The following is a 20,858-nucleotide window of genomic DNA, read 5'->3' as shown; positions in this document are numbered from 1 at the left end:
TTCGCATCAAGTAAAAGTAAAACCAATACAGCCTTGTAACCTGGTTGAAACCCTTTGTCTTAGCAGAGACTTGGGGAGAAGGGGCAATAATTTGCTAAGAATATAAGAACTTGCCCATTCTAAATGCAGGGTCGTATGGGTAAGGCACTCGGCTGGCTGGGCTGGCTTTGGTAGACCATTGCTGGCTTTGGCAGACCTGCTGGGCCAATAAGGCAGGGCATATCTTTCCCTCCAGCTCATTTCCACTCTCCCTGAGCCAGACGTAAGTTCCTTCTCTGGGATCTGTGCATTGGTGGGGCACTCCAGCCCCACACTGATCTCCTGCAGGAATGCAGCAAAGGCCCATGGAGTGGAGTCCTGGACAGGCTGGTTTCTGGGAGGCACCACCAGCTCTTAAAAAAGCACTTTGGGATGCAAGCAAAATCATGTCATACATGCTCTGAGGCTGGATGGCGCTGTTTGTGACAATAAACTTTCCCTAACCTGTCAAGGTCAAGCCTTGCCATGTCCCCACCTGGTGCTTAGCACTCCTTAGGATTAGAAATGTGCTTATCCAGCTATGAAATGCAACAAAACTATGATTTGAAATATTCTGTAATAAAGAATGTGCTATCCAATTTTCAAGTAATTTTAAAACTCATTATTCTTATTATAATTGGCAACAGATAGAAAAAAAAATTGATGCATTTTGAAGTAGAACGTAAAACATTACTGGTGGGTCCAAAGAATAAGTGGCGAGTAGCCAAGGGTGGTCTTAAAAATGAAAAAAGAAAAGGAGTACTTGTGGCACCTTAGAGACTAACAAATTTATTAGAGCATAAGCTTTCGTGAGCTACAGCTCACTTCATCGGATGCATTTGGTGGAAAAAACAGAGGAGAGATTTATATACACACACAGAGAACATGAAACAATGGGTTTATCATACACACTGTAAGGAGAGTGATCACTTAAGATGAGCCATCACTAGCAGCAGGGGGGGGAAAGGAGGAAAACCTTTCATGGTGACAAGCAAGGTAGGCTAATTCCAGCAGTTAACAAGAATATCAGAGGAACAGTGGGGGTGGGGTGGGGGGGGAGAAATACCATGGGAAATAGTTTTACTTTTAATCAGCGGCACTGCGATGGGTACCCGCATGGCCCCACACTATGCCAACATTTTTATGGCTGACTTAGAACAACGCTTCCTCAGCTCTCGTCCCCTAATGCCCCTACTCTACTTGCGCTACATGGATGACATCTTCATCATCTGGACCCATGGAAAAGAAGCTCTTGAGGAATTCCACCATGATTTCAACAATTTCCATCCCACCATCAACCTCAGCCTGGACCAGTCCACACAAGAGATCCACTTCCTGGACACTACGGTGCTAATAAGCGATGGTCACATAAACACCACCCTATATCAGAAACCTACTGACCGCTATTCCTACCTACATGCCTCTAGCTTTCATCCAGATCATACCACTCGATCCATTGTCTACAGCCAAGCGCTACGATATAACCGCATTTGCTCCAACCCCTCAGACAGAGACAAACACCTACAAGATCTCTATCATGCATTCCTACAACTACAATATCCACCTGCTGAAATGAAGAAACAGATTGACAGAGCCAGAAGAGTACCCAGAAGTCACCTACTACAGGACAGGCCCAACAAAGAAAACAACAGAACACCACTAGCCATCACCTTCAGCCCCCAACTAAAACCTCTCCAACGCATCATCAAGGATCTACAACCTATCCTGAAGGACGACCCATCACTCTCACAGATCTTGGGAGACAGGCCAGTCCTTGCTTACAGACAGCCCCCCAACCTGAAGCAAATACTCACCAGCAACCACACACCACACAACAGAACCACTAGCCCAGGAACCTATCCTTGCAACAAAGCCCGTTGCCAACTCTGTCCACATATCTATTCAGGGGACACCATCATAGGGCCTAATCACATCAGCCACACTATCAGAGGCTCGTTCACCTGCGCATCTACCAATGTGATATATGCCATCATGTGCCAGCAATGCCCCTCTGCCATGTACATTGGCCAAACTGGACAGTCTCTACGTAAAAGAATGAATGGACACAAATCAGACGTCAAGAATTATAACATTCAAAAACCAGTTGGAGAACACTTCAATCTCTCTGGTCACTCGATCACAGACCTAAGAGTGGCTATCCTTCAACAAAAAAGCTTCAAAAACAGACTCCAACGAGAGACTGCTGAATTGGAATTAATTTGCAAACTGGATACAATTAACTTAGGCTTGAATAGAGACTGGGAATGGATGAGTCATTACACAAAGTAAAACTATTTCCCCATGGTATTTCTCCCCCCCCCACCCCACCCCCCACTGTTCCTCTGATATTCTTGTTAACTGCTGGAATTAGCCTACCTTGCTTGTCACCATGAAAGGTTTTCCTCCTTTCCCCCCCTGCTGCTAGTGATGGCTCATCTTAAGAGATCACTCTCCTTACAGTGTGTATGATAAACCCATTGTTTCATGTTCTCTGTGTGTGTATATAAATCTCTCCTCTGTTTTTTCCACCAAATGCATCCGATGAAGTGAGCTGTAGCTCACGAAAGCTTATGCTCTAATAAATTTGTTAGTCTCTAAGGTGCCACAAGTACTCCTTTTCTTTTTGCGAATACAGACTAACACGGCTGCTACTCTGAAACCTTAAAAATGAAGTAAGTTTAAAACAATGTATGCTGGTCTCATATAATTGAGCCCAAAATTATAAAAATTCTGAAGATTATAAAAATGACTTGTAATAGCTCTACAAGAGCCATGGCAGCTGAATCCAGTCTGGGGAGAAATATATAAAATGGGATGCTTCTGTGGTGTGACATCTTATTGCAAAAATGCTCTAGTAGTGTTACTGCAGCAAGTAAACTCTTTAATCTACTGCTTATCTGTTTTTTCTGGAGGACAGTTACATTTTAAAATTTTTTTCTGTTTCAGCAGGTTGACCTGTGATCTTTTATTACAGTCCAAATTCTACTGTACCTGAACGCTACAATGAGGTTGACAGGTAAGAGGCGAGAGGATATTTGTCTTTTATAATGATTATAAAAAATGCTCTTTGTTCTTATTCTTTGGGCCTGTTTTTCATTTGCATGAAGACCTCTAAATTACTGTGCTCAGCCAGAGTGGTAGAAAAGGATCTACATGTCAATAAGTGTGCAGCCTTTTTTTTTAATAACTTTTATACAGTTCAGCCTATTGTCTTTTTTCCAGTGAAATCCCTCCAGACTGGGGATGACTGTGAAGAGGTTCTTGGTTCCATAACAGCCATTCACATGCAATATAAATGTTTTCTCCAATCATATTTCCAAGGCAGGGACAGAGCATTCTGCTCCACTAACCGTTGCTTTAAAACCAAACACTAATCAGATTTATATTAACAGCTGTTCAATGGGAGCTAGTCACTAGGTGGGGAAGTCAGGAGGCTCCCAGCTCTGGGAACTCAAGAAGGACTTGGATTTACATGGCTTTTGAACATCTCAGAGATGCTTTGCAATTATGTAGCATCTTTTGCCCACAGACCTCAAAGCACTATAGAAACATTCATTAATAGAGCCAAAGATTTTTAAGGCCAGAAGAAACATTATGATGATCTAGAACAGTGCTACTCAAAATGGTGGTCCGCGGACCGGCACCGGTCCGCAAGCCATCAGCTGCTGGTCTGTGCACACATTGGGGAAAAAATTGCCGGTCCCCCACACCAGATAGCTTAAGAAGCACTGCTCTAGACTGACCTCCTGCATAGCACAAACCAGCAGCTCCACCCAGTGCATCAAACCCAGCCCCAGTAACTCGGGCTAAGCCCCATGAGGCCCATATTATTTGTATGTCAGAATGGGGAAACTGAGGCACAGGGAGGCCAAGCGGCTCGCCCAGAGTCGCACAGTGGGCCAGTGGTGGAACGTGACTCCCAGTCTCGTGCTCTTACCACTCGATCTCTTGGTACATGCAGGACCCATTAGCAAACCCACTAGAATGCAGGCACAGCCAAATAACAGGCACAGAGTTGGCGCTGATGGCCTACCTTACTTGGGCCCCGGCTCCACGGGGGTGGATGTCTGCACCAGTGCAGGGCCACAGGGGTTCTGTGTGGGGGCAGGGGTCTGCTCCCTTGGCTCTGACTGCAGGGGAGGCTCTCGGGCAGCTAAAGAAAGAGAGTCACGTTTTACTTCTCCAAAGGTCGGAGGAGAATTCTGCCAGGAACTCGCGTCCTTCTCTAAGAGTGACCCATGGTCCCCGGCAAGTGGCAGGAAATGAGCTCCTCTCAGCTCCTGGCAAGGTGGCCGAGCTGCTCCACTCTCCAGAGCGCTGCAACTTACCGCGCTTGTCTCTCTCTCCCTTTGCAGGGCTGATCCGGATAGCGGCTGTGCTGTTCTCACTGGGCACCACCTGGCTTTTTGTACAGACGTACTTCAACACTGGCTGGAAGGTCGTCAGATTGCGGAGCTGGCTGGGTACGGTGATTTACCAGGACAGCTGGGGCCAGCCTGGAATACGTCCGAGGCTTCCCCTTGGAGGAAATAGGTGTCTCCATGGGATGTGTCATTTGTAGCAATATTGATCCTATCAGCTCTCATGGTCCTGCCTCTGGCTGGATAGGGTATTCTGCCCAATATTCCCTCCACAGAACCCATTTACTCAGGGCACAGGAATTGCACAGTAAGATCTCGCATCCATCTCTGCAGTGAGTCTGCATGGGAAGCATACTCTCCATCCTGCTTGCCCACCTAGATCACCTGCACCGAGTCCTCCAACTCTGCGCCATTTAATGCCCACAGTGGGGACATGGGCCATGGGCTAGGCACATAGGGTATGTCCACACAGCAGAAAAAGACCGGTGACAGCAAGTCTCAGAGCCTGGGTCAACTGACTGGGGTTTGCGGGGCTGGCACTGCAGGGCTATAAAGAGCAGTGTAGATGTTCTGGCTTGGGGCATAGATGTTTGCCCCTGCACTTACTGGCTCTGCGTCCAGTTAGTCCATGATAAATCATCTTTTCTCATTTAGGCTCATGTATGTATTTCTATGAAGCGGTGGGTCTCCCCAGCTGGCCCCGTTAATCCAGAACAGTGGGTTGGGCTTGTTTAGCCAGACACCTGCCTTCCTCCTCCAATCACTTCCTTTGCTGCCCAGTCTCTCTTTCAGCTCGGCAAAAGGGCAGGATGAATCAGAAGTGTAATGCTGTTGTTTGTGTCTCTCCAGGTTTCAGCCCCGACCTGCCCAGTGAGTTTACCATTCTCATGTCATTTGTACCATGTCGGAGCCGCCCGGAGCTCTCAGAAGTGCTGGCAGAACGAGGGAGGCAAGGGGTGAAATCCTGCCCCACTGAAGTGCCTGGGAGTTTTACTGGTGACTCCAGTGGGCCCAGGAGTTCATCCCTGGGGCCTGACTTGTTGCCAGAGAGTCACACCAAGGCCCCAGTTCTGCCCCCCCCATATTCATATCAAGCGGCCCCCTCCAAGGCGAGCCTTCCCAAGCACGCCAACTCGAGGCTCGTGTCTTTCCAAAAGATGCGCTCTAGCTCACAGCGAGGTGCTGGGCTGGACGCAGGAATCCCTGGGCGAGGTTCTCCAGCCCATGCAATGCCGGAAGTTAGACGAGGGTCCCAGGTGCTACTGCACACAGTGAGAGCAGCAGTCTCCACTCGATGGACATGCTGTATCTGGGACTCACCTGTCTGCTGAGAAAGTCGCTGACTGGGGCGGGACAAACCCCTTCTGGACGCTGCACTCTGCTAGTGATGGCAAACGATTCACTCTGCACCAGCAACACACAAGCTTGCACCAGGCCCTGCCTGATTCACCCCCTCCAGATACACTGATCCCTCGTTAAACTTTCAAAGGGACTCAGCTAAATGAGCCTTTTTGCTCAGCAACCTCCATTTCACTGGCTACTGGAGCTTACCTCAGCCCATCTCTTTCCTGAGAGATGCAGCAGTTATTTCAGACTCCCTTTTCTGCCCGAAATAGTTGTGTGCCAATATCGGAACAATAAACCTGTGTGGTGCTCTGCCAAGGTGATGCCCCCACCCCTCACAACTGTGCAGGGATGAATTTCACCCAGTGCCCCAAACACTGAAATCTCTGCTCAGGTTAGATGAAAACTCCCTCTGATGTCTAGAGAAACTGAGTCAGTCCCCTCAGGATTTGGCCCATGTATTGAAAACTCTCACCAGATTACCTAGATTACGAAATGTCCAAAGGCTGCCTGTGCAATGCAGTGCAATTTACAGTCTGCTCTTCATTCCCTTCAGTGACCCAACCCCCACGAAACAAGTGTGGTAATCAAAAAAGTTGTCCCGAAAGCTCTTTTGCCTTTAAAGTCATGAGTGGAGCAGCCAATGTTGTTGGGCCTTCGATGTGCTTTGAAAATACGATGTAAGTACTGACATAGCACACCAAAACACCATGTTACACTGGAGGTAGGAAGGACTCTCTTGGGAGAGGACTTGGAGGGGTTGGCTAACCAGCCTTGAGGGAGGAACCTTAGCAGCAGCCAAGCCTAGGGAGAGGGATTCAGCCGCTCTTTGTCATGTTGTTAATTTCTTTGCTTGACAAAAGCAGACTCAGGCAAGAGACAAGTTTGGACCCTACACAGTATGTGGGCTGTGCGTGGGGGGAATCTGGGAAAAGCACCTGCTCACAGAACAGGAGAAGAAAGCCTGCTGGGTAACAATGGTGATGGGCATAGGCATAAATGGGGTTGAAACCCCTTTGAAAACAGGTCTCCCTGCTGCTGTGTTCATGGATATTGCAGCTGGCCTAAACCATACCCTGCGGACACCCTTTTCGAATGGCCGTGCTGGGCTCTTTCCTTTGCACGGACATTGCTAGGATGATGCTACTTGCCATTTTATGCTCTGCGCTTAATTTCCAGTATCATGAGTGGCGTGAAGAACAACGTTGGCAGAGGGTTAAACATCGCACTAGTAAATGGTGAGTTCTCTGAGTGGGAATCATTCTCCTTTTTACACAGGGTGCCCTGTCCCGCACCGACTGCAGCCCCAGCCATTTCGATGCATTTGGGCAGCTGCTCACCTCCATGAGTAACTGATCAGTAATGACTCCTTGGTTCTAGGTATATAACTAGTTACCTATTTAATTATGAGTCTGCTGTCTCTCAATTAACTAATGCTTGCCCAGCCAATACAGGGCCAGATCCCAGTTAGTGGAGGTCAGCCCAGTTCCAATGACTTCAGCTCACACCAGCTGAAGATCTGACTTTTGCATTGCAGAGCATTAAGTAGCATTATTGGGCCCACTCCAGAAGTCCTTAGTCGGGCAAACTCCTGTTGAACAGCATTCACTCCGTTTTCTTCTAGTCTTGCTGGAGCAGGGACTTCAGGCTTTGGCCCCTTATTGGCTGCTGACCAAAAACATATTGATTCCTGGAGTAAACCTCCCTGGTCATTTAACTTTTCTTTGTACTCTCCCTGTTAGTCCCAGTACCCCCTGCTGAGTTTCCCAGAGTGGGCAAAATCACTGGCCCGATGCCGAATTTGGCACTGGCCCCAGAAACACAGACCAACACTGCTGGCTGGGCACTGAACAGAGCCAATTCCCTCATCCTGCCAGTCTCCAGAAAGATACAGTGGCATTAAGAAAATGGCTGGGAGGTTCAGGGATCAATGGGTGTCAACACACCTCAGGGTTTAAGTAGCAGTCCCCACAAAAAGCACAGAGCTTTAACCAGGTGGCTCCCCCACGGGGAGGAAAGCAGGCTAAGCAAGCCACCCTAGCAGAGTTAATGGAAGGTGGTCAGGTATCAGTAGGTTTGCCCTGAGTCTCTCCTACGGCTGGACATAACATGGCACCCCTTAGGAACCCATTTAGCAGGAGCTGGGGCATAAGCCACTGGGACAGACAATAAAAGACACTGTAACTTTGTCTCTCCGCTCACTGGCATCCTTAACCCGAGAACTGAATTCTCTGGTCAGCATTTCAGGGAAAGGGCCCAGCTCCAGCATGAAGGAGCTGCCATGCCCCCGCAATGGGAGCTCAGCTTGGCATCTTGAAGTTAATCTGACAAAAGGCCAATTATCAGAGAACGTCTCCGGTAGAAAGAGAGACCCCAGGAGCACCACTGTTACTCTGCCCAGGTGGTTCTATTGCAATCAGTGGAGTTGTGCAGGCAGGAGATGAGGGTAATGCAGCAGTGAAAGGGGCCCAGGGTGCACCTAGGTGTATCCAATTGCAGGATCAGGATCCTGAGCTATGCGTTTAGTTCCATGTGCCATTAATCTTCATTTCCATTGCTCCCACAAAACTCATGCTAGTGAAATAGAATTCCATAGTTACTGAGCAAACATTAATAATAGATGCCTGCTTCCATTGGTTTTGCTGGTAAAGACAGCTTTCCATACTATGGCAGTGAACATAATGAAAATAATTTGTTGGGAAAGAATCAATATGGTTTCTGTAAAGGGAAATCATGCCTCACCAATCTACTAGAATTCTTTGAGGGGGTCAACAAGCATGTGGATAAGAGGGATCCAGTGGATATAGTGTACTTAGATTTTCAGAAAGCCTTTGACAAAGTCCCTCACCAAAGGCTCTTAAGCAAAGTCAGCTGTCATGGGATAAGAGGGAAGGTTCTCTCATGGATTGGTAACTGGTTAAAAGATGGGAAAAGAAGGGTAGGACTAAATGGTCAGTTTTCAGAATGGAGAGATTTAAATACCGGTGTTCCCCAGGAGTCTGTACTGGGACCAGTCCTATTCAACATATTCATAAATGATCTGGAAAAAGGGTAAACAGTGAGGGGGCAAAATTTACAGATGATACAAAACTACTCAAGATAGTTAAGTCCAAAGCAGACTGTGAAGAGCTACAAAGGAATCTCACAAAACTAGGTGATGGCAACAAAATGGCAGATGAAATTCTATGTTGATAAATGCAAAGTAGTGCACAACAGAAAACAGAATCCCAACTATACATATAAAATGATGGGGTCTAAATTAGCTGTTACCACTCAAGAGAGATCTTGGAGTCATTGTGGATAGTTCTCTGGAAACATACACTTAATTTGCAGAGGCCATCAAAAAAGCTAACAGAGTGTTGGGAATCATTAAGAAAGGGATAGATAATAAGACAGAAAATATCATATTGCCTCTATCGAAATCCATGATATACCCACATCTTCAATACTGCTTGCAGATGTGGTTGCCCCATCTCAAAAGATATATTGGAACTAGAAAAGGTTCAGAAAAGGGCAACAAAAAAGACTAGGGGTATGGAGCATCTGCCATATGAGGAGAGATTAATAAAATTGGGACTTTTCAGCTTGGAAAAGAGACAGCTAAGGGGGGATATGACAGAGATCTATAAAATCATGACTGGTGTGGAGAAAGTAAATAAGGAAGTGTTATTTACTCCTTCTGATAACACAAGAGCTAGGGGTCACCCAATGAAATTAATAGGCAGCACGTTTAAAACAAAAAAAAGGAAGAATGTCTTCACACAACCTGTGGAACTCCTTGCCAGAGGATGTTGTGAAGGCCAAGACTATAACAGCGTTCAAAAAAAGAACTAGGTAAGTTCATGGAGGATAGGTCCATCAATGGCTACTAGCCAGGATGGGCAGGGACGGTGTCCCTAGCCTCTGTTTGCCAGAAGCTGGGAATGGGCAACATAGGATGGATCACTTGATGATTCCCTGTTCTGTTCATTCCCTCTGGGGCACCTGGCATTAGCCACTATCGGAAGACAGGTTACTGGGCTAGATGGACCTTTGGTCTGATCCAATATGGCTGTTCTTATGTTCTTAAGGAAAGACCATTTCCAGTACGGCCGCTGTGTGGCTCACAACCACTCCCCTTGTTCTGGTGGCTAGGCTGGGAGTTTAATGGGGACAGGGTGGCCCGTGGCAAGCAGGGCAAGGCACGGCCAATGGCAGGAGACTACAACTTGGGAAGAGCTGGTCTGTTTTCCCAGCCCCAGCACAGGTCAGTAGGACCAGAGTTACGTTACACTGTGAGGTTCGGAGCACTGAGTAGCATTCTCTGGAAACTAATGCAGCCGGTGCTTGAGGGAGCAGCAGGGCTGACCTGCCATGGGGACCCCACACGGGATCCTGGCTAACACGTCTGATTGGCTGGCCTGGGATGCCAGGGGAGTGCCCGGGAGAAGGACAGTTGCACCCGCCTTTGACTGCCCACAGCCTGCCCTTCTTCCTCTCCTCCTGCCCCTGGGCCATGTGGATGGAGATGTGAGCTCGTGGCCGTCCCCTTTCCTCCCCTGCTGGGGAGGCTGGGAGTGCTGTTGACACACAGCTGCTCCAGAGTCTCCTGTCCCCAGATAGACTGAGCCCAACCCCCTGCTGCATCAGAAGTGGAGCGAGGAGACTCCCGGGCCCTTCCCCTGCATCCCGCAGACCCAGGCAGAGAGATCTGTAGGGGCGTGATCTAGCAGTGAATGGACATCCCCATCAGCATGGGATGGTATTATCAGTGATAGCACAGCCTGCCGCCTGCATGTCACACCTCAGCACTCCAATGCACCGGGCGGGTTAGCAGGTAGCCTCTAGGAGTCTCCGAGGGGCATGGCATGAGACTGTCCAAGAGCGTTCAGTTCCTGCCGATCCTAGTTTGCTCCTGCCCGACTGGGAGAGTGGGCAGTGGTGTGATAAAGACGGAGATGGAGACACCCCCACTGCTCCTGAGCCTGGCTACAGACACCACAGATGGTCAAAGTCTGCCCACACATCCACCTAGCCCCACAGATGTCAGGGGGCCGCATAGGTGTCAGAGCAGAAGTGGGTCCACTGAGGAGGCCAAGGGTTTAACGTAGGAAGTTGGTCTTAGGGAACCTTGCATTTCTCCAACGTACTCTGCTCTTTTTAAAATGAAAACCTTCACTGTCATTTATCAGCAGCATCGCTGCAGATTGACGGACTCTGTGGGGTGTGAATTTAGCACTTAGGAATTCCTAGGAATAGCTCACGCAGGCCTGGGACAATCCACATTGAGCTTTTCATTACAGAATTGTGTGAAAGCGCTCCCTGCTTTCCTTCTGCTGCTGTCATTTCTCTCCTTGGCAGCTTGGGCCCCTCTCCCTCAGATCGGGGGGTGCTGCCATTGCCTGATTTAATGTTTTCATTCCACATTATGGTCCCAATCCTGCAATCGGATCCACCAGCTCAGACCATTCTGGATCTCCATTGAGCCTCCTCTGCTGGTGGCACAAGGATCTGTTCTAGTTGGTCCCTTTTGCTGGACTGGGACCTAAAATGAACTGATGAACATTCAGCATGGTGTCACTTATTGTAGCAGCTCCGCTCATTCAATGGCGCTAGATCCTTTCCCCACTACCAGATCGTTGTGCAAATCCCATAGTTCCAGTCATAGGCACCGTCCTCTACAAAGCGCAGGATTCCATCAAGGAGCAATTCTGCACATATTCCACTGGATACATGAGCTGAACAGAAGGACTAAACAATGCATTTCTGTCACAAAGCTTACAGTTTCGAAAGTAATTGCTCTATTTCATTTCCCACTTTAGGAACAAATGGCCAGCTCATGAAAACTGGCGTCTTCGACATGTATTCTGGAGGTAGGGCTTTGCTTTCCCTAAACAGTCAGCATCTACCAGCAAGATGCTGAGATCTTTTGTAGCAAGATCCAGAGAATTGCAAGCAGAATTGATAACTAGCTCATTCTACCTTCTCATCTGTTTACTCACTAGTAAAATGAAATGGACCTAAGCAGTGCTGCCAACTCTTGCTATTTCTGTTTGGTGTTTTCCTTAAAGCCCCTACTCCTGGAATCACGTTATTAAATGAGACTCTTGGGTTTTATATTTTTTTTTAAAAAAAGGACATTTCTGGCCCTCATGGCTATGGAGAAAAGATTGAAAACGTGCCCCCTAATGTCTCAATAAACAAGGTGCATAAAAAGATCTATATTTATTATTTTTAAAGTCTTCTGATTATTAAACCAATGAGACCTGACTCATGATTTTTGAACACTGGGGTTTGGCAATCTTGTTTTATGTAGCTTGTTTTCTTCCCCTCCTATCACAGAGTAAATTACAGATTCAATGTATGGATGCTAAGTAGCTTTCTGCATTAATCACATCCATCTAAAAGCATGTTTTTAAAAAACAGTCTTTATCTTCCTATAGAAATCCCCCTCTCTCTGCTCACGTGAATTATTCTGCTGGTTTTAATGGGATGCCTCTTGTGAGTGAACGGGACAGTACTGGGCCCACGTTTTGTGTCATGTAGATACTACAGTGCCCAGATGCCAGCCCTTCTGAAACATGTATCTAACAGTTGGTTGATCACAAAGCGCAGAGTACGTGTTGTTAGCTCTGTAAGAAAGCTCATCCATAGGTTGTATGCTGAACTCCCCAAGGATCTCCATGGAGCTGTTCTCCATTAGGAATGTCATTGCTCAGTGTCTTCCAGCCAGAGAACCCAACCTGCAGTCTGATGGGGGGAAATTCCCTAACTGCCATTGCACTTTTTGCTTTCCAGTATGATTATTCCACCTGTCAGTATCCGAGAGGCCAAATTCTGCAATCTAATGGTTGCAATGGAGTCTCAAAGTGCTAGCTAATCTGGATGCAATTTTATGTAGCTAACTAGGGCTGCAAACATACAATTGGATCAGACTGTTGCACCTAGGTGTATCCAATTGCAGGATCAGGATCCTGAGATATGCGTTTAGTTCCATGTGCCATTAATCTTCATTTCCATTGCTCCCACCAGACTCATGCTAGCGAAATGGAATTCCATAGTTACTGAGCAAACATTAATAATAGATGCCTGCTTCCATTGGTTTTGCTGGCAAAGATGGCTTTCCATACCATGGCCGTGGGAGAAAATAGCTCTGCACATGGTGCAAAGTGCAAGGGACCTTCTGCAAATTGCAGAGTGTCTTCGAACCCATTGAAGATAAAAGGTGCTGAGGGGGCATTCGGCACCTGCTCTGATCCCACCCCAAAATGTGGAGAAATTAATTTTCAGCTGGTTTTCCCCAAGGCAGAACATTCTGAGCACAGTTGTTGTGTATCTGAGGCCCGGTCATCAACCCACTCCATGGAACAGCCCAGTGGGTATGTGAGGTGGCAGTTGTCTTTGATCCTAATGAGTTTAGCCCAGTTGCTTTTAGCTGATTGATCAGCAAGGAGGTATTTTATTAATTAGCCTAAATGATGCTGTGTGATGAACTTAGATTTAAACCATGTTGGATAGGAAAGCTATAAATAATACTTTATGGAAATGGGCTAATTTGGCTCACCAGGGAAACCCAAAAGAGAATAATTGAAAAGGAAATTATTAGTGGAAGACAGACACCATCTTTCAAAAACCATAGCCTTTCCATATGGTCAGGACCTCAGTATCCAAGTAGCTAGTCAAATAACTTAAGGTTCATTGCAGTAAGATCTCTGTGCAATTTTTTTCTAACATAAAGCATGATTAAATGAAACCAGTATGCATATTATGCCAGGCAAGTGTAATTGTGTAAAAGTTGCATTGCTCTTTATTGTCTGAAACAGGTCTGTTCTCTTAACGTCAATGTGCTGCGTGGAAAATGCTGTTGTACTCTATGGGTGAAATTCTCCTCTGCAATTCAGGCTGAGGACTCTCCCAGGACCGTAGGACATAGTGCTTATGCTGGGCCACTATCCCTGTGCAACATCTGTTGGGAAACTGGTTGTGGCTGGGTACCAGGTCTTTTAGCAGAATGTTTCCGTTGATTTTCTTTTCTTTACCAGATAGCAATCTGTTACTGGACTTCCTGAAAGCAATCCAAAGTGGCACTATAGTGATAGTTGCCTCCTACGATGATCCAGCAACAAAGTAAGTACAATCCAAGGAGCTGATGTTTGATTTCCAAGGGCCAGTTCTTCACTCACAAAGTCAATGGCAAATCTCTCATTCGGTTCTGGGGGAGCAGGATCAGACCCAAGTCCATACAGACAGTCCTTGCATTGCAATCAAAACTGGATTAAGATAATGTGCTCTACAGGGAGCTACCCTTGAGACCATTCAGAAACCTCAGACGATGCAGAATGCAGCTGTCTGCTTGCCAGTCACCATGTGTCAGGCGGAGAACACATTATGCATCACACCAGTGCTCAGGAAGCTGCACTGAATGTCCCCCAGGAGCTATGGACCATCACGAACCTCCCCACCTTCTTCCCCAAATGCAAGGCACATTTCTTTGACCTGCCGTCTATAACAAACATATCACAACAGGTACATTACCCAATTATTATAAAAATTATAATGATATGGTTTTAAAAACTCCAAACCCAGCACTCCCCTGCACACACTTCTCCCCCAGAGCAGAAGATGAAAGAACAAATAGGTGACAGCTGTTTGTCATGTTGCATAATGCCCAATGGGAAGACTCAGCACTACGCTGGTGAGCGCATCGCACTGATCCGGAACCTGGCTGGAATGGCAATGCAGGCTTCCCTTGAGAGGATGAGGGAGCTGCTACCCAGCTCACCTGTTTTCCCTTTTTCTCCTAGGCTGAACGATGAAGCACGGAAGTTATTCACCAACCTGGGAAGTAGCCACGCGAGCAAGCTGGCCTTCCGAGACAACTGGACTTTCGTGGGTACAAAAGGGCTCAAGGATAAAAGCCCCTATGAACAGGTATTTTCCCCTCTCCCCCAAGAGGAAGCCTGTGGCCTTGGTTAGTAGTCAGCCATTCAGGCTGTCCTGTCTCCTGCAGGTATTCGTTTGACTCAGACAAATTCTTTTTTGTTTGTTTTTTTTAAAGCCTGGCAAGTGCCTGGCTCTGGCTGTAGTTTGGTGAGACCATGTGGCACACACGGGCAAATCCACAGCTTGCCCTCTGTTCCTTTGCACTGCTGTACAGCCACACGGAACGGGAGGGACCTGCCGGGCCTCGCATGCAAACCGACAAATCGAACGTCCCCTTCAGCAGCCCAGTTCCCGTGTCCCACACAGAGACACTGTGCAGGCCTCCCAGTGACTGGAACTGTGCAGCAGCAGCAGGGATATGTCCCGTGTGCCCCAAGGCATGACTGTCTCCGAGGTATTCTCCTCTCCACGCAGCCTTGTGCTGCTCCCGCACAGGCAGTCTGCACAGGCAGATGGGAGCCTGGAGCCACTGCTGCTCCTTCCAGCCCACACTGGTGCTGCTTTCGCATGTGTGGTCAAAAATGTATAGAGTCAGAACTGGGTTGATAATTCTGTGATGGCATAATCTTTATACTCTAAGTGGTAAGCACCTGAACTTTCTGCACTGTCTGCTGAAAATGTACCCTTCATCTTGCATATACAATTCACTAACTAAATGGCAGGTCCACTAAAGGACAACAGCCTACTACCACTACCAGCTAATGGAGCTTCTCTTTTAGTTCAAGTGGTAGAGCTCTGTGCTGCAGGGCTGAACATCCATGTTCCAAGCCATGCTGACAATGCATGCAGGGGAGATGACATTATACCCACATTATACTGATTATCTGTCGTCTTGTAAATCTGATATTCCCTTCTGCCCTTGCCAAATCCTCTGCTTTATTTCATTTTTCCCCCTCCAAAGCACTTAAAAAATGAAGCGGCAAAAAACAAATATGACGGCTGGCCGGAAGTTCTGGAAATGGAAGGCTGTCTCCCAAAGAAGATGGATTAACAGTGTGCTGAAGTCAGAACAACGCCTGCATCAAGCCTTATTTAACAATACATTCCTGTTTGGCTGGAAGACGGCATTTCCAGCTGAATCCAGCATATGAACTGATCCCAGCTCCAGGACAGCACAAGCCAACTGGCTGTTTTCAAATCACCAGCCAACTTATAATGGTGTCTGAATGCTGCTTTAAAAACGTGTAGGCTATGTTGTATTACATCGGCTATGAAGTCATAGCAAATGTCTAATCTTTCAGCATGCTGCTTTATTATATTAATAAGGCACATGTTGAGGTGAAGGCAGTAGTGTCAATATCAAGCATTTAATTTTTCTGTCTGTCTCAAAACAATAAGTGCACAACACTACTTGGGAAGAAATTGCTTCAGCTTCTGCTTCTTGAGTTGTTAAAAGTGATTTTAACAGTTAAATCCTCCCACGTTGTTTCCAAGAAAAGAGATCGGCAAGCAGGGGGCTTTTCAGCCTGGCTGACAAAGGCAGAACAAAATCCAGTGGCTGGAAGTTGAGGTTAGATCAATTCAACCTTGAAATAAGATGCCATTTCCTAGCAAGAAGAGGGATTAAACATCGGAACACCTTGCTGGGGAGGTGGTGCGCTCGCTGTCACTTGGAGTCTTTGAGACAAGTTTTTATATCTTTTTTAAGTATACACTTTAACCCAGCTTCTAGGAGAAATTCTAAAGCCTTTAGGGGGCATGGGAGGGGTGGAGGTCATGGTGGCCTTGGAATGTGGGAATCTATGACTCCCCCTGTTCGTTCCCTTCCTTCATGGGCCACGGGGAGGCCAGAAAGCCCTGCACTGCCCTCAACATGCTCGTAACACCTGCAGTTCTGCATTAGGAGAATAACTATAATCAAATTTCATGCTCCAGGACTATAGCTGTTCACCTACAGTGGTTAGGAAGGGATCTTTCTGCCCAGTGAACTGTTGGACTGATGTGTTCTAAGATTTTTTTTCTCACCTTCCTCTGAAGCATCAGGGATTGGGCACAGCCAGAGTCAGGACTCAGGGCAGGGTGCATCAGTGCTCAGGTGGTCCAGCAAATCCTCTTTCTTGGCTGCCTGGCTGGTGAATCTGGCTCACATGTACAGGGTCAGACTGATCCCCAGATCTGTGGTCAGGAAGGAATTTCCCCCCAGCTCAGTTTGGAAGGGACCAGTGGGTTTCGCCTTCCTCTGAAGCATGGGGCTGGAACACCTGCTTGGATCATCTGGGCATGCGTCACCTAATCAATTCCCCACCATTGCAGTAGCCTCAGGCATTGGTGACACCATGGTCCCTCCTTTACCCTGCCTGTGGCACCCAACAGTTTAGTCTCCTGACGAATTTACTCCTTTAGCCTAACTAAAGTCACCGGGCTCAATACAGGGGTCAGTGAGTGAAATTCTCTGGCCTATGATGTGCAGGAGGTCAGAGGAGATGGCCCAATGGTGCCTTCTGGTCTTAAATTCTATGAAACTATGTAACATTTTAACATTCTATCTTCAAATAGGTTTCAGAGGGGTAGCCATGCTAGTCTGTATCAGTGAAAACACCGAGGAGTCCTTGTGGCAATTTAGAGACTACCAAATTTATTTGGCCATAAGCTTTCATGGGCTAAAACCCACTTCATCAGATACATGGAGTGAAAATTACAGTAGGTGCTGTAATATATATACTGCTTACTGTATTTTTCACTCCATGCATCTGATGAAGTGGGTTTTAGTCCACGAAAGCTTATGGCCAAATAAATTTGTTAGTCTCTGTAGCGGGATGGTCACCCACTCTGGGCCTGAAAAGGTTACAGCCAGACCTGGGAGAGGGCTGGGGCTGGGAGCCAAAGATTAGGCTGATGGGGAAGCAGCCACAGCTGGGGCCTTGCCCCAATCAGGCCGTAGCTGGAGCTATAAAAGGCTGTGGGCCAGGCGCTCAGGCAGTCTCTCTCTAGTGGTGGAGAGAGACGGGCCTGGCTGCTTGGGAGTTCAGCAGAGTACCTAGAGTGGAGCAGGGCTGGGGAAAGGCAAAAGGAGCTGGGGCGCTCCAGGCTGGAAAACCCCCAGCCTACAGGCCTTGCTGAAGGCCTAAAGCAGGTACTGGGGTTGCAGAGGGGCAGCCCAGGGGTAGGCAAAAGCAGCAGGTCCAAACTCCCCTTGCCGATGATGAGTGGTTTACAGACTGCAGTCCGCCCCAGTGATCGGGGGCTAGATGGGGACTGGCAGTAGCCACTGAGGCAAGGTGGGGATAGAAGGTGGGGATTCCCTGGGGAGGGGAGACCCAGACTGTAGGGGTACTTCAGGGGGCAGAACCCTGATGTAGAGGGGCACCAGGGTCTGTGAGGGACACGGGACCCGCAAGCAAGCAGGACACCAGCCTGCAGAGGGTGCTCCAGAGGCTGGAGAGCTCATTCCCAGGATGACCAGCAGGAGGCGCTGCAGCAGTGAGTCTTGCTTCACTACAGTCTCTAAGGTGCCACAAGGACTCCTCGTTGTTTATGTTCAAATAGTTTTCTCAGGGCATGATGATGCCTTCCAATATATGGTACCCAGTCCTGTCATTCAGATCCCAGTCAGTGCACCTGATTGCACGCCAGAGGGTGTTTCTGCAGGATACCTGCATACCAGAAGGTGAAGTCAACATTTTAGATTATTAGCACCTGAAGGAGCCATAATCCAGACAGCAGAACTCCCAGTGAAGTCAATGGGCCAAAGATGAAGTCAATGGACTGTTGACTCCAATGGGACAGTTTGCACTATATGCAAAGTTACCTTCACGTGTACGTCTTTGCAAGAATCAGGGCCTCAGCTTGAAAGGTCTTTGTGACAGGCAGGGGCCAACTTTTACTCTATGGACAGCATCCAGCACAACGGGGGCCCTGTCCTGGTTGTCTCACATGGACCATCAGCCTTGGGACAAAGTACTGGGCACTGCCAGGGCCCCAGGGCTCACTGGAGCACCTCTCTCCCCTCCCCTTGCCCAGCAGGGAGGCTGGGGAAGTTGTTGTGTGCGATGTCTTTTGTCGGCGTTCCCTGGGTTTGATTCCTGCCAGCCAGAGAGGCTTTACTGCATGTTGTACCTGCTCAAGTGTCCCAGCAGCTCACCCGGCAAGTGTGGGGAATCCAGAGAGTCCAGAATCATTGACGGGAGTGGGTTTGCTCTTCTATGTCACATACACAGGGATGTGGGTTTCTTGCTTTCAGACATTTATCAGAAATATATTATCTACTTTATACGGGGTCTCTGGTTCTGGGAATATCAAATAGCTGAACAATGGGGAGTTTGGGATTTTTTGAGTCTCTAATAAAATTTCTAACCAATGATGCTAACCAGCTCATTTTTGGGGAGAGTCACTGAGCTGGGGGGCCAGATCGGGCAGTGGAAGGGTGGATGAATTGTAACTGGGACAAAATAACCTTGTCTTCTCATTTCAAATGACCAAATCTGAGCTCGTAGAGTCTCCTGAGAATAAAGCCCTAAAAGTCACTATGGCGTGTGCAGTGAACAGGTCAGCTGACCACCTGGCTGGGTCCATGCGCCTCTCAGTGCAGGAGCGCATGGTGTGGGTCATGGAGACCTTTACAGCATATGCAATGAGAGCTGATGGATGAGGGAAGCAGAGGGGACTAGTGGTTAAAGTCAGGACTCTGCCCAACTCTGCCACTAACATGCTGTGGAATCTGACTTCTAAGCATGGGAAAGATGCAGTTGGAAGCTGCTTTTTCCCTTCTCCCTCGCTCGTTGAAGAAAAGGATGCTGCTGAGAAGGATGTGTCTAAGCATTTAAAACCATACAAAAACTTTTCTTCACACAGCACCAAGCAAACCTCTGGAACTCACTGCCCGTGGAGCTCCCTGAGATGAAAAGGGCTGGAAGGAGGAGAAAGGAGCCACTTTTGGCCCCGTGTGGTGAGCTAGTCCTAACACTGCAGTGCCAGACCCCCAGGATGAGAGCACCACTCCGCTGGGGAGAGAGAGAGAGTAGGGTTGCCTTACAGAAGCTGGCAACCCCATATGGGCACCAGTTTGGGATCAAGAAGTGCATAGTGGGTGCTGCTGCTGTGGAGGTTTGTGTTGCATAGCATGCCTTGGCCATCCATGCACAGAAGGGGATTTCTGTGCAGGGATCTTCCCAGTCTGCATGAAATGGGGGGAAGACATTGTGCTGTCCGGGACTGGATACCATGCTAGATGATCCGCTGGACTGAGCTCGTATTGACGTTCCTGTGAGAAATCTGAGCAGGGGAGGGACTGGGGCCGTGCACTAAAATGAGCAGACCATGTCCCTGACATGATCCATGGAGAGAAATCAGGATTGGATCTTTCTCTGAGCTATGCTCAACCAGAAGTTAGGAGCTTGATGCAGGAATTAGTGGGTGGAATCATGTTATGTGAGATCAGATCATAATGATCCCTTGTGTCTTTACAAACCTGTGAACTTACATGCTTCTTTATGGCTGGAGCCACTGGACATCCGCCAAGAACATATGGGGGGTTGAACTCCCTGGGTTGTGGGAGGCACAAGAGTTGTTTCACTCAGTTCTCTTTCTGGCTACAGATTTTCTTGCCTACTCATATGGGTAAGCAAGAGCCAGCCTGCAGCCTGGGCTGTGAGTGACTGGGGAGAACTTTGATACAGGTGCTGGACCCCATGGGTTTGATTCTCCTCTCACCAGTGGAAATCAGAGCAACTCCAGGGAAGCAAAGCTCCAGTGGAATTACAGGGGACACACCAGTGGTTAAAAAACAAAAGGAGTCGGGAGAGAATCCAGCACTGATTCCCTTCACTGAGAGACACAGTTGTGGCCATTGAGAAATGAAAGTTCTGAAAGAGTGATAAACGCATTTAACAAGTTTCAGAGTAGCAGCCGTGTTAGTCTGTATTCACAAAAAGAAAAGGAGTACTTGTGGCACCTCAGAGAGTAACAAATTTATTTGAGCATAAGCTTTCATGAGCTACAGCTCACTTCATCGGATGCATTTAACAAGTTTCAACTTGTCAACATGTCAACTTCATGAAAAAACTCGTAAATTTGTTAGTCCCTGAGGTGCCACAAGTACTCCTTTTCATTTAACAAGTTGTAATTCTAGGTTCAAACCAGTAGGTGGAAACCTTCCCGCAGGAGAGCTGGGACCACAGGCTGTATGTTTAAAATCTCTACTAGAAAATCAAGGCCTGCTGTCCTAGTACAGTAGGGATTCACCTTGTGCATTGGAGTCTCACTAGACATCTGATG

General features: G+C 47.7%; 1 protein-coding gene across 2 annotated transcripts in view; it reads left to right on the top strand.

Annotated features, from left to right (window-relative positions):
* The window catches only part of FAM3D (FAM3 metabolism regulating signaling molecule D), a 31,252-nt gene extending 12,309 nt beyond the window's left edge, over nt 1-18,943 (top strand). Inside the window, exons 3-11 of one of the 2 annotated variants that reach the window (XM_038410212.2) lie at nt 2,965-3,034; nt 4,374-4,481; nt 5,229-5,249; nt 6,280-6,403; nt 6,903-6,961; nt 11,525-11,575; nt 13,745-13,829; nt 14,507-14,633; nt 15,547-18,943. In XM_038410212.2, the coding sequence (XP_038266140.1) occupies nt 3,022-3,034; nt 4,374-4,481; nt 5,229-5,249; nt 6,280-6,403; nt 6,903-6,961; nt 11,525-11,575; nt 13,745-13,829; nt 14,507-14,633; nt 15,547-15,636 (678 nt within the window). In that variant the 5' untranslated portion in view covers nt 2,965-3,021 and the 3' untranslated portion in view covers nt 15,637-18,943. The remainder of the gene's footprint in view (nt 1-2,964; nt 3,035-4,373; nt 4,482-5,228; nt 5,250-6,279; nt 6,404-6,902; nt 6,962-11,524; nt 11,576-13,744; nt 13,830-14,506; nt 14,634-15,546) is intronic. The other variant, XM_043517943.1, reaches the window with a different exon arrangement.
* The last annotated feature ends 1,915 nt before the right edge of the window (nt 18,944-20,858 follow it).

Source organism: Dermochelys coriacea, chromosome 7 (genome assembly GCF_009764565.3).
Source record: "Dermochelys coriacea isolate rDerCor1 chromosome 7, rDerCor1.pri.v4, whole genome shotgun sequence".
Classification (NCBI taxonomy): domain Eukaryota; kingdom Metazoa; phylum Chordata; order Testudines; family Dermochelyidae; genus Dermochelys; species Dermochelys coriacea.
The sequence above is the reverse complement of the archived record's forward strand: the minus strand, read 5'-3'. Positions and strand labels throughout refer to the sequence as shown.